Source organism: Lagenorhynchus albirostris, chromosome 18, assembly GCF_949774975.1.
Source record: "Lagenorhynchus albirostris chromosome 18, mLagAlb1.1, whole genome shotgun sequence".
Classification (NCBI taxonomy): Eukaryota; Metazoa; Chordata; class Mammalia; order Artiodactyla; family Delphinidae; genus Lagenorhynchus; species Lagenorhynchus albirostris.
Genome location: NC_083112.1, coordinates 76008418 through 76022102, shown reverse-complemented (window position 1 = coordinate 76022102; position 13685 = coordinate 76008418). Strand labels below are relative to the sequence as shown.

The following is a 13685-nucleotide window of genomic DNA, read 5'->3' as shown; positions in this document are numbered from 1 at the left end:
TGTTACTCACTGTGCGGCGGGGACCGCGACGAGCCCGGGTCGCCGTTGGCAGCACCAGCAGCAGCAGTCCCGGCGGCGGCGGCGCGGACCCCGAGTACCGGGGCACACCCCGGCACCCCGGAGCGCGGCGCGGCGGCAGGACCCGTGCGGCCGGGCGCGCCTTAGGCTCGGCCCCGAGGCTCGGGGACCCCCGACTCTCGGCCCAGCCCGCGAGCCCCAGGCGCCGCCCGAGAGCCCGGGAGGCAGCGGCCGCTGCCGCCGCCGCCGCCCGCGCCGGGCATCCTCTGGGGCCCCGGAGCGCGGAGGGCGCTGCGCCACCGCGCGGTGCCGGCCCCCCGCCCTCCACCCGGCGGGCCTCCCCGAACCTTCCCCACCTCCTGGGCCCGAGGGACGCGGGCTCCGGCGGGCGAGCAGGGGGGGAGGGAGCCGCCCGCGCCCCCTCCGCTCCCCCCGGCCCCTCCACGCCGGGCCGGCCGGCGCGGCCTGAAGCGCCGGTGATGGCGAGCCCGCCGATGAACGGGCGCCCCGGGCCGGCGGGTGGCGACGGCCCCAACCTCAACCTCAACCACAACAACAACAACAACAACAGCGGCGTGCGCAAGTGCGGCTACCTGCGCAAGCAGAAGCACGGCCACAAGCGCTTCTTCGTGCTGCGCGGACCCGGAGCGGGCGGCGACGAGGCGGCGGCGACAGCGGGCGGGGGGCCGGCGCCGCAGCCGCCGCGGCTCGAGTACTACGAGAGCGAGAAGAAGTGGCGGAGCAAAGCGGGCGCCCCGAAGCGGGTCATCGCGCTCGACTGCTGCCTGAACATCAACAAGCGCGCCGACGCCAAGCACAAGTACCTGATCGCCCTCTACACCAAGGACGAGTACTTCGCAGTGGCGGCCGAGAACGAGCAGGAGCAGGAGGGCTGGTACCGCGCGCTCACCGACCTGGTCAGCGAGGGCCGAGCGAGCGCCGGCGACGCGCCCCCCGCCGCCGCCGCCGCCGCCGCCGCCCCCTCCGCGTCCTGCAGCGCCTCCCTGCCCGGCGCCCTGGGCGGCTCGGCCGGCGCCGCCGTCGCCGCCGCGGCCGATGACAGCTACGGGCTGGTGGCGCCCGCCACGGCCGCCTACCGTGAGGTGTGGCAGGTGAACCTGAAGCCCAAAGGCCTGGGCCAGAGCAAGAACCTGACAGGCGTGTACCGCCTGTGCCTGTCGGCGCGCACCATCGGCTTCGTGAAGCTCAACTGCGAGCAGCCGTCGGTGACGCTGCAACTGATGAACATCCGCCGCTGCGGTCACTCGGACAGCTTCTTCTTCATCGAGGTGGGCCGCTCGGCCGTGACGGGCCCCGGTGAGCTGTGGATGCAGGCAGACGACTCGGTGGTGGCGCAGAACATCCACGAGACCATCCTGGAGGCCATGAAGGCGCTCAAGGAGCTCTTCGAGTTCCGGCCGCGCAGCAAGAGCCAGTCGTCCGGCTCGTCGGCCACGCACCCCATCAGCGTCCCCGGCGCGCGTCGCCACCACCACCTGGTCAACCTGCCCCCCAGCCAGACGGGCCTGGTGCGCCGCTCGCGCACCGACAGCTTGGCCGCCACACCGCCGGCCGCCAAGTGCAGCTCGTGCCGGGTGCGCACGGCCAGCGAGGGCGACGGCGGCGTGGCGGCGGGGGCCGGGGCGGCGGGCGGCAGGCCGGTGTCGGTGGCGGGGAGCCCCCTGAGCCCGGGGCCGGTGCGCGCGCCCCTGAGCCGCTCGCACACCCTGAGCGGCGGCTGCGGCGGCCGCGCGAGCAAGGTGACGCTGGCGCCGGCAGGGGGCGCCCTGCAGCACAGCCGCTCCATGTCCATGCCCGTGGCGCACTCGCCCCCGGCGGCCGCCACCAGCCCCGGCAGCCTGTCGTCCAGCAGCGGGCACGGCTCGGGCTCCTACCCGCCGCCCCCGGGCCCGCACCCGCACATGCAGCACCCCCTGCACCCCCAGCGACCTTCCAGCGGCAGTGCCTCGGCCTCGGGCTCCCCCAGCGACCCTGGCTTCATGTCCCTGGACGAGTACGGCTCGAGCCCTGGGGACCTGAGAGCCTTCTGCAGTCTCAGGAGCAACACGCCCGAGTCCATCGCCGAGACGCCCCCGGCCAGGGACGGCAGCGGGGGCGAGCTGTACGGGTACATGACCATGGACCGGCCCCTGAGCCACTGCGGCCGACCCTACCGCAGAGTCTCCGGGGACGGGGCCCAGGACTTGGACAGGGGGCTGAGAAAGAGGACCTACTCCCTGACCACGCCTGCCCGGCAGCGGCCAGTGCCCCAGCCCTCCTCCGCGTCCCTGGATGAATACACCCTGATGCGGGCCACCTTCTCCGGCAGCTCAGGCCGCCTCTGCCCGTCGTGCCCCGCGTCCTCCCCCAAAGTGGCCTACCACCCCTACCCCGAGGACTACGGCGACATCGAGATCGGGTCGCACAGGAGCTCCAGCAGTAACCTGGGCACGGACGACGGCTACATGCCCATGACCCCCGGCGTGGCCCTCGCGGGCGGCGGCGGGAGCTGCAAGAGCGACGACTACATGCCCATGAGCCCCACCAGCGTGTCCGCCCCGAAGCAGATCCTGCAGCCGCGCGCCGCCGTCGCGGCCTTGCCCCCCACGGGAGCCGCGGGGCCCACGCCCGCGTCTGCCGCCAGCAGGGCCTTCCCGGGGAGCGGGGGCGGCTACAAGACCAGCTCCCCGGCCGAGAGCTCCCCGGAGGACAGCGGGTACATGCGCATGTGGTGCGGAGGCTCCAAGCTGTCCGTGGAGAGCGCCGCCGACGGCAGGCTGCTCCCAAACGGGGACTACCTCAACATGTCCCCCGGCGACGCGGGAGCCTCGGGCACCCCGCCCGACTTCTTCTCGGCCGCCCTGCACGCCGGCGGCGGCGGGGAGATGCTCCGGGGCGTCCCCGGCTACTGCTACAGCTCCCTGCCGCGCTCCTACAAGGCCGCCTACACCTGCAACGGGGACAACGACCAGTACGTGCTCATGAGCTCCCCCGTGGGGCGCATCCTGGAGGAGGAGCGGCTGGAGTCGACGGCCGGCCCGGGGCCCACGCAGCCAGCCGGCGCCTTCGCGGCCGGGGCAGGGGGCGGCGGTGGCCACCCGCAGCCACCCCACCAGGCGATGCCTTCGCCCGGGAGGCCCGGTGGCAGCGGCCGCCTGGAGGGCTTCCTGGGCCAGCGCTGCCGGGCCACGCGGCCCACGCGCCTGTCCCTGGAGGGGCTGCAGACTCTGCCCCGCATGCACGAGTACCCCCTGCCGCCCGAGCCCAAGAGCCCGGGCGAGTACATCAACATCGACTTCGGCGAGGCGGGCGCGCGCCTGTCGCCGCCCGCGCCCCCGCTGCTGGCCTCGGCCGCCTCGTCGTCGTCGCTGCTGTCCGCCGGCAGCCCGGCCTCATCGCTGGGCTCGGGCACCCCGGGCACGAGCGGCGACAGCCGGCAGCGCTCCCCGCTCTCCGACTACATGAACCTCGACTTCAGCTCGCCCAAGTCACCCCAGCCTGGCGGCCAGGCCGGGGACCCCGTGGGCTCTCTGGACGCCCTCCTGTCCCCCGAGGCCTCCGCGTACCCGCCGCTGCCCCCGCGCCCCGCCGCCCCCTCCTCGGCCCTGCAGCCGGCGCCCCCGCCGCCCCCGCCCGGAGAGCTGTACCGCCTGCCTCCGGCACCACCCTCCCAGGGCCCTGGCGCGGCCTCCTCTCCATCCTCGGGGGCGGGCGACAGCGGCGACTACACCGAGATGGCCTTCGGCGTGGCTGCCACGCCGCCGCAACCGATCGCCGCGCCCCCGAAGCCCGACGGGGCCCGCGTGAGCAGCCCCGTGTCCGGCCTGAAGAGGCTAAGCCTCATGGACCAGTTGTCGGGGGTCGAGGCCTTCCTGCAAGCCAGCCAGCCCCCAGACCCGCACCGCGGGGCCAAGGTCATCCGTGCGGACCCGCAAGGGGGCCGCCGCCGCCACAGCTCGGAGACCTTCTCCTCGACCACCACTGTGACCCCCGTGTCCCCGTCCTTCGCCCACAACCCCAAGCGCCACAACTCGGCCTCGGTGGAGAACGTGTCTCTCAGGAAAAGCGGCGAAGGGGGCGGCGGCAGCGTCCTGGGTGGCGGTGACGAGCCCCCCACGTCCCCCCGCCAGTTGCCGCCGCCGCAACACCCGCAGGCGCGGCCCTGGACGCCGAGCCAGCCCGGGGGCTTGGTCGGCTGCCCCGGGGGCAGTGGCTCGCCGATGCGCCGGGAGACTTCTGCTGGCTTCCAGAACGGCCTCAACTACATCGCCATCGACGTGAGGGACGAGCCGGGGCTGTCGCCGTCCCCGCAGCAGCCTCAGCAGCATCCTCAGACGGGAGACAAGAGCGCCTGGGGCCGGACCCGGAGCCTCGGGGGCCTCATCGGCGCGGTAGGGGCCGGCAGCACCGGCGGGGTGTGTGTGGGGCCCGGCCCTGGCGCCCTGCCCTCCGCCAGCACCTACGCCAGCCTCGACTTCTTGACGCATCACCTGAAAGAGGCCACGGTCGTGAAAGGTGAGACCCCTGCGGCTGGTGGAAGAAGGGTGGGCAGGCGAGGGCGTCCGTGGCTAAAGCCTCTTCCCTTCTTTGGTACCTCGACCTAAATGCCAGAGTGCGGGCGCAGGTTTCCTGTTCTGTTTCACTGTGGGGCCGATGTCAGCTCTCGAACCTCAGGGACCTTGCCAGGAGCACTCAGGTCGTCTTTGAGTTGAGTGGGAATCTTTGGACTCGGGAGACTTTTGATTTGTTTTCTTGGGCCCAGACTCCCCGTCTTCCCATGAACACACCTGGCGGGTGCCCCCAGGTCAGCCCCCCGGGGGGAGGCAGGCGGCAGAGGGGGTCTTCTCCATCTGAGAGGCGGGAAACTTGTGCCGGGAGGGGACTTGAAGTTCCAGTAGCTCCCAGGCCGCAGCCTTCACCGTTCTCTTTGTTTTCCTGGAGCCGGGCCCGGCTGACTCTCACCGAGCCTCAGAGTTTATAAAACACGGGCCCAAACGTTGTTTAGGAGACGCACATCCATTTTGGTGACTGCTGTGGGGAACAGCGAGCCGTTTCAAGTTTCCACGCAGCCTGTGGGGGCTTTCCCACCAGAGACGTTCCTTTGCTCCGAACAAGCTGAAATGGTGACGCTGCTTAAACACAGCTCAAAAGCAGTGGTTCTCCAACTCGAGCCCACCTGGGAGTCACCTGGAGAGTTTGCTGAGCCCCGGACGGCCGGGCTAGGTGGATCCCCGAGATTCCAGTGCAGTGGGTCTGGGATGCGGCTCCCAGTGTGCTTTTCCTAAGAAGCCCCCAGGTTGTACTGGTGCTGCCAGTTTGGGGACCATGGCTGGGAGCACCTGACCCAGTTAGACCGCCTGAGTAGGCTTGAGAAATGGCCTATGGGGGCAGCCCAGGCGCAGTCATGTGAAGCGGCCAGGAGGCGGGGCCCAGGCCCCCAGCATTTTTCGGCCGCCCAGGTGATGTGAATCTGGGCTTCAGAGGAGACAGTGAAAGACGACCATGCTGGTCTTCTCAGGAACCATTGGATGGGATGGTGTCCAGTATTGTTCTTTGCAGTCTCATCACAGATCCAAAAGGAGAGAGGTGTGCTTGCCTTGCACCTGCAGGTGCGTCCTGACTGTCTCAGAGGTTCTGACTGTCTCAAACTTTGAATGATGTGGTGGAGGAGAGGTGGGGGGGCGGGGGGGCTCAAGAGAGTTTCTTCTTTAATTTTGTAGCCGCTTCTGTGCAGCGTTGTCAGGAAGATAGAGGCTTTATGGGAACCGCAGAACACAGAGCAGTGAACACGTCTTAGATGCTGGCCCGAGGTCAACAGTCTGCAAGGGTTACAGGCTGACGATTGAGGTAGCTTGGGGATCCGTACACCTTTTTTTCTAAAAGTGAACAGAGCCCTCTAATGCCATCTGAATCCAGCATGTGTTTTCTAGTATCCACGGGATTTAAAGTTATAGCTGTAGAGTGGATACCCTGGAAATCCAATATAACAGAGGAAACGCTACCTGCTTTTTTATTAAAATTGTGGAACACGAGATAAAAAGAGTCACGGAGAGCTATCAGAGTGTGGTGCTTCAGAATCTAACGAAGCCCCCTGGAAGCTGTCAGGATGTGTCCCATGAACGATGCTCAGCGGAAGGTCACTTTGCTTGGAGTTAACTGAAGCCCTACAGGTGCATCTGAAAAATTGCGCGTGTGTCTGGGACTTGAAGGGTGATTAGCTGCCGTCCAAGATGCACACCAGCGTAACTAGACTTGAGTGGAGGAGAAATCTGTACACACAGGAATGGGTATAGGCCATCGTGAACATGAAAGTACATTTTGCTGAAATCTGATTCTAATCAGAAAAACAGCCGGAGAACACAACACCTCTTACTGCTTCTGGTGGAGTAGGTGGGAAAAACCTGGACTGGATTGAGGAGGGCCCTGGGAGGCGTTTCTTGCAGTCACAGGGCGAACGAGCTGGAGCGCGCACCTCCAGGCCTGAAAGGATTCAAGGCCTTTCCGATAAAGTAGATACTTTCAGAAACGTGATTCACGTCTAATATAATGCCCTTTTCAGATGAGGGAAAATGTTAAACCGCAAGAGATAAGTTTATGAGAGGCCTGATTTGGCCTGTTTTGTTTCAGATTTCCCACCAGTATAAAATTCCTTACAACCTATAGGATTCAGGATTCTGAAATCAAAACAGCAGTTTGTATGTTCGGTGGTGGCTGAACAAAGATGAGAGATCGCTTTGGATTGCTGGTTGTCCAGAGTCTCTGTGGGCGTTAATGTAAACACTCTCTTAAGAAGGAAAAAAGACTATTTTTAAGCAAAATGGATAACTACAATTGGTCCATTGTGCCCAAACCACATTTTTTTTTTTTTTTTTTTTTGGAAAAAAGGACTACATGCTAAATGGATTTCTAGTAAACTAATTTGAGCACAGAGAACAGTAGGGTAGGGAAGACGGGCATCTCATCTTAATTAACGGGGAAACTAAATTGCATTTTGTGGAGCCAGAAAGGGACTGTGGAGAAACCCAGAACGAACATCCACTTTTACTGAACTCACGTTTACGCGTAGACATTTGTCTGTGATGCTGATAGATAAAAAGTGCACAGGAGATAAGTGTTGTTTGAGAGCACGGTTTATGGAAGGAAGACTTGCAAAGCATTTCTTTGAAGAGAAAATGGAAAATGAACTTCCTGAGTCATTGGGTGTGCTGCCCTGACTCTCGGAAGTGGCCGTGTTTCCACATCCAGCTCCTTGGGTTCCGCGTGGAAAAACTTCACGAGTTATGCTGAAGTGGAACCATTCGGGGTCCCTTGGGGGGCTAGCGTTTGGTATTTGGAGAGGTGGTGACAAAGAGGTAAGGTCCCAGCAGTGTCTGATGGTTGTTTCCAATAGAATTGGGGATGGCGGTGGGGTTTCAATGGTGGAGCCAATTCAAAAGTTAGCACGCCTTAGATTGACACAGATGGGTGTGTATGTATCTGTAGGTCCTGCAGAGCAGGTACAAATTTACCTCGAAACTATGCACCTTACTTGGGAGCCGGGAGAAGGTTACCTATCCTTTGTTTTGTGGGTGTGTATGGGAACAAATACAACCAATCTTTAGAGTATTGTTGTTTGGGAACTGAAACTATGCTACTGGAGTCACTGTGCTTTAAAACCACTTTTTAAAATGAACTTTATATATTTGGTCGTTAGGGTTATAGATCGGTGTATACCATAAACTGTGCTATTTTGCTATTTCTCTTTAGTGGGGTTTTTGTTCTAGAATTGGTTTATCTGTAGGTACAAGGCAGATCAGATAAGAATTACCCCGAAAGCATCTGTATTTAAATTTGTTCCATAAAAGGACTGTTTATTCACCTCCCACAGTGAAAGAATCCAGGGATGAGAGAGCAACACAATTGTTTCTGAAGGGGCAGCAGAGTCACAAGGCACGTTTAAAAGTATTGTCTGTTGAAGTCTTAAAGCAAGGGGCTTGAATATTTTTAGAACTCCAAGGAGATGACTTGACAAACCACACACGCTTTATTTTTCCTGTCGTGCAAGCTTTTCTGCTTTGGTTGGCTAGCTCTTGTCATAATAAGGTAATCCGTGCCCTGTTCCCACCCTGTTCCCAGGAACAGACAACTAAGGTGCTAATGAAAACACACAGGCTTTCCTGAATGAAAGTCACATGACTTGTTCTAGTTCCTTTATTGAAAGAGAAACCTTTACCAAAATAGTACTTCGGAGCAGGAAGCAGGGTGTGTGGAACACTAGCCCAGGAATCAGGAAGCCAGGTGTCTAGTTGCCGTGCTGCGTGAGTCACGTGCAAGAGAGGAAAGCCATTTAATCCCTCTTTCTCACTTTCTCTGTCTGTAGAATGGGGTCCTTATAACCCTCTCCTCCTGTGCTCAGGGCCCCTGGGAGGCCCAGGAGGTTGTCAACATCCGGAGCGGTTCAGCTCCTCTAAAGAAGCGTGTTAATAAATCCAGCGATGCTACCGATGTTTATGTACAGGAAAGGCACTTTTGTAAACGGGTGTTCTTAAATTAAAAACCGGGATGCTCAAAGTTGTCTGAACGTGGGGCCGGTACCTTCCTAAGAAATTCAGGCCCTCTCTGTTTTGGTGGCTGGTTTTACTCCAGTCTCCGAGAACCATTGTTTTTTTCCCCCTCTTTGTTTCACTTGAGATTTTTCTTTTCCTAGATAATTATCAATTGTCATGAAGTAGTGTTTTAAATTACAGAGTAAAATAACAATTAAGGAAAAGAGCATTCCGATCCTGAAACTACATCAGGACCGTACTTTCTGATGACCTTTTGCGAGGCGCTTGTAAGAGATAGTGTCAAGATGAAAAACGTGTAACTGGAATATAGGTTTTTTAAAATTGACAGTATTGCTCCTAATATGGGGTGCCTTATGAGAAAAGCAGAACCCTTAAACTGTGAGTTGCTGAATCGGCCATTGTTTGGCCTGGGGCTTCAGTCTTCAGGGTTGATTTAATGAGGGTGATCACTCCTGCCCTGTTTTGATTTGACTGGTTGTCAAACTGGGTAGGAAAACCTCCAGCGTTTCTTTTGTTCTTCCACAGGCCCACTAACCCCCAGAAGAGGAATTTTCATAGGTAATTAATGCTTTATTTTCTTTAGAACTCTTAGTATTAAAATGAATCTCTTTCTGAAAAGAACTTGCGAAAGTTTCAGGACCAGCACGGGGATAATGGGTTTTCTGTTAAAATTCCCACTAATGCGTTTTCTGTAGCAGCAGAGTCCCAAGAGCCGGTTAACTTTTGGTATCAGATTTGGCAAGTAGAGAGGGTTTTTTATTTTGTTTTTTTGGGTAGCACGGAATCAGGTGTTCCCATTTCACCTCAGAAACTTAAGGGAAAATGTACCTTGACTCCTTTATCTGCTTTGCCAAGTACACCAAGTTGGGGAAGCTCGGAGGGAAGGGGACCAGCGTGCCCTTCCCCACAGCCCGGTCTTCGCTGGGGCTCCTGTGATAGGTGAATCCTCTGCAGACTTTATCTACTGCAGACATGAGCAGAATGCACGTTTCCGTACAAGTTGGGCAAGGCCTTTGAATGCTGGCATTCTTCTCCACCAAACGGAATTTTCTGAACCTCCAAGATCAGCGGATATAAACATGTTATCGATCAGGTGGTAGGTTTTATGAGAATAGCCACATTTCAATGGGAAGATTCTTTCTGTGTTCGTTTCATTAATTTGAACGTATTCTTCAAGGTGGCAGTGATTATTCTGAATCACTCCAGGTCGATTATTGTAGACAGAGTTCCGCGGTAGATTTTTTCTGAAGAGAACTGGTGAAGTCATCACTCAAGATGGAGGAAATGCTGAGGCTGATAACTGCTCCTGATGATCCCATTTCTTTCTAGATGTGGCTGCAGAGACTTACATGAACTGTGCACTGAAATAACGGGCACAGAAGAAAGTGCGAACAGAGCTGGAGTCTATGTTGGACACTAGCATTTTGCTCTGTGGGTGCGAATAATACAAGATACTTCTGTGCTTGGCCGTCTCATTTAATTGAATTCGTTGCATCAGAACTGAATTCATTGCATTCTGCTGAAATGGAATTGGGTTAAGACTTACAGGCTGCACTTCTACAAATGATACAGTGGTTAAGTTAGCGGCTCTCGATGTCTTTTCTATTGGACTAGGAAATGTTAACTTTGTATCAGGTCGCTTTTTACCTGTCCAGAGACTTTGTAAAAGTTGATCAGGCAAACGTGTCTTCAGGCTTGGCCCAGTTTTCTTATGCCATAGGTGATGTTTATGCCCAGAGATGCGATTTGCTTATGGTGCTTTCACTGAAATTTGGAATATTTGGTCAAATATTGTGATCCATGATAGACCTTAAAGATGAATGATTATGTGTACGGCATTTTGTAAATACTGGGCTTTTTAGTATCAGTTTTAAAGAGTACCAAATTTGGGGGAAATAAATAATTACTCTTTTGGGGTGATGTGTGTGTACATGTGTGTAGCTTCATAATATCGCATCCAGTTGTGCTCCCAGAGGCTGGCTCTGGATATTATTTTCATAATTGAAGCTCCAATACTGAATAATAATGTGTTCTCTAATCGCGTTAAAACTTTATAACCTTAAGTATAACTGTAGTTTTACTGTTACTTTAATCTATCCATATGGTATTGTTAGTACAACTGCTTGAGTGAGTTACTATGGTAGAGTACTAAATTTCAATCTTTCCAATGTGAAAAAAAATAGGTATTATGATAGAGTTCATTATATTAGTGATTTTAATGATTACCTTAAAATCCATATGTATAGCTCAAGAATGACTTACACTTTTGCATAGAATCAGTGCATAATCTTTACTATTTATGAATGCAGCACAGTGCTTTCCCTATGCAAATTCAAAAGTACTTACTTAAATCCACCCATCTTTTGCCTCCAAATTATAAGTGTAACTAACGATCCCCAAAACTTGGTGGACAGTGAATGATTTTGAAAGAATGCTGCTGAAGTCGATGAGATGATGAAAACGTAACCGTTGTTCTGATCAATATGGAAAGATAATTGCATGCCCCTCTCCCGTTTCAATCAAAAGAAGTGTTTAAAATCCAAAAAGTATTTTTTTTTTCACTTTATAGCGTTAAGACATTTTCATACATAAAGTCTCACGTAATACTCCAAAAGCCCTGTGTCATAGGAGGGCCGCCTGGATCTCCATTTTTGGAACGAGGAACCTGCAGCTTAGAGAGTCCCAGTGACTTGCCTGGGAATCCCTGAGACAGAAAAGGGTAGTGATGGGTTGAACCGCACGAAGATGCTGTTGTACCAGTGCTCTTTATCTTATATCCCATCTTATCCAAGTCCTACACACTGTCTACTTTGGAAGCTCATATACAATAGTGACCTTGGGATTTTACCGTAGATCGGCCTTAGGCAGCTTTCAAGTTAACAGCTGGGTTTTTATTTCACTTGGTGGCAGTAACTTAATTTCTCTCTCTTTTCTTCCACACGTTATTCATTCAGAGTAAGATGGGGACAGCTAAAAGCAGGAAGACCGGACAATAAAGGAAAGCTCTGTCATTTTTTAAAAATGTATTTTTTATTTTATTTTCTAATTTTTATTTTAGTACAGTTGATTTACAAGGTCATGTTAGTTTCAGAAAGCTCCCTCTTTTTTTCGTTTTTGTTTTTTTTTGATGTGGACCACTTTTAAAGTCTTTATTGACTTTGTTGCAATATTGCTTCTGTTTTATGTTTGGGTTTTTTGGCCGCGAGGCATGTGGGATCTTAGCTCCCTGACCAGGAATCGTACCCGCACCCCCTGCATTGGAAGGCAAAATCTTAACCACTGGCCCACCAGGGAAGTCCCCCTCATTTTTAAAACTGTTTTCCACACCTGCCAGTTTGGAAGAGCTCAGGATTCGACATTGTTTTCAAAGCTCTTGTGATGTTGGTGAATTTCAGAGCTGAATCAAAATGTTGGTTGGTCCTCTCTTCTGGGACCTCTCAGGCTCTCTTCCTGGACTTCCAGTGGTCTGCAGAGTTGGAAAACTTATATTCCTCCCGCTGTCTTTGTTTTAGTAAAGCAAACTGTATATTGTACTTGATAAGATCCCCCCCCCACCCCCCACAACACTAAATGCTTGAAAACTCTCTCCACACAGAGTGGTGACAGGAAAAAAAAAATACAAGGTCATTTTGAGGGAGAGGAGTTGAGAACCATCCGTCTACTGTAACTCATTTTAAGGTTGTGAAAACAGAGGCCGAGGGAGGTCGTGCGTCTTTTCCAAGGTCACTGATTTAATTAGTGGGTAGAGATGTTAGTAAATATTATCAGGAAAGAATACGGTTTGCTCTGTCTCTGTGGGCCTTTGTGTGGAGATGAATACCTTTCTCCTAGGATATGGCCTGTTCCCTCTAGAATGATTTAGTGTTTGTAGAAGAGCTATTTGTTTTTTGATTTGGGAGCCTTGCAGGAAATGGCTTCATGCATATACTACAAGGTATGCTGGTGGACAGAACTAGAGGAAAGCAGACACTTGAATAAGGAAGAATGCTGTAAGTTAGAGAAATAGGCTACTGATGCCCATGTGGGCAGTGTTTTCTGATGTGGCAGAAGGGTGAAGGCCTGGCAGACATTCAAGATCATGTGCTTACTTGTGTTAAAAAAAAAAAAAAAAGAGAGAAGAGGAAGAAAAAATTCTTGGGATAATTCAAATCGAAAGGCCTCTGTGATCTGGGAAAATGTAAGTCTTTTTTCTTTATCAGTGGGTCATCCTGGGGCCCTGATCTGACATCTAATGGGGCTGTGTTTTCATTCCTTGAGGGGTCCTTAAGATGCATTTCTTCTCTAAGTGAAATATCCTATACTCGTCATTATGAATAAGGCCATTAGCAGTCTCCTAAGAAACTGTTTCATGATGAGTCATCACTCTATTTGATGATGAGTCTATTTGAAAACGAACAATTTTAGAATTTGCCTAAGGACCCATGAATAATCAGTGGTTGCTAGGTGGTGATCTTCTGGGGAGTGGATTATCTCACCGGTGCCCTTCTTGTTTTTAAGATCTTTTATTTTTTTCCGAGAAAAAACTTCATTGTTATGGGATGAGAAATGGTTTTTCAGAAGGCACTGCCTTCCTAAGATGTGATTCTAACCCCCCTTTGAAAGGCATAAAAGAAGACATAAACATAACAGCTCACACAACAGCTATCCATGTTTGAAAAACCGTGGTCGGGAATCTATAGCCTTGTGCTCTGGGGAGTGGTTCAGGGCTGTGTTTACACGAACTGCCAGTCTCTCCAGCATCCGCAGAGAGAGCACTTCCTTCCTAGCAGACGGCCACACGCCTGCCATTAGAAGCCACGCGCGCCAGTAATCCACCCAGCATCGCTGGCGGCCAGCGGCGCAGGATAACAAAACGGGAATGCTTGTCCCCCTGTCAGGAATGAATGGAGTGATGGAACTGCTTCTCAGGATAAGAAGAAAGCAAAGCTCAGAGGACCCTGTCAGGGGGCACTGGCTCTGTGGAGCACTTTCCCAGTTAGGTGGAAAGCGGACGGGAATAAAGATGCTGATGTGCTATGTGGGGAGTGTTTGTAAGTAAACCCGGTAGTCTTTCCCTGGATGAGGTCTGGATCCCTTCTGTGAAAACTTGTCTTCCTCGGAGGCCCTGGGACGGAGCTCTGG

The 13685-nt window shown here is 54.5% G+C and overlaps 1 protein-coding gene across 2 annotated transcripts in view; it reads left to right on the top strand.

Annotated features, from left to right (window-relative positions):
• The first annotated feature begins 275 nt into the window (after window positions 1-275).
• Window positions 276-13685, top strand: part of IRS2 (insulin receptor substrate 2) — a 28148-nt gene continuing 14738 nt past the window's right edge. Inside the window, exons 1-2 of one of the 2 annotated variants that reach the window (XM_060129201.1) lie at window positions 276-4533; window positions 9894-10438. In XM_060129201.1, the coding sequence (XP_059985184.1) occupies window positions 498-4533; window positions 9894-9934 (4077 nt within the window). In that variant the 5' untranslated portion in view covers window positions 276-497 and the 3' untranslated portion in view covers window positions 9935-10438. Of the gene's footprint in view, window positions 4534-9893; window positions 10439-13685 lie in introns of those variants that run through there. The other variant, XM_060129203.1, reaches the window with a different exon arrangement.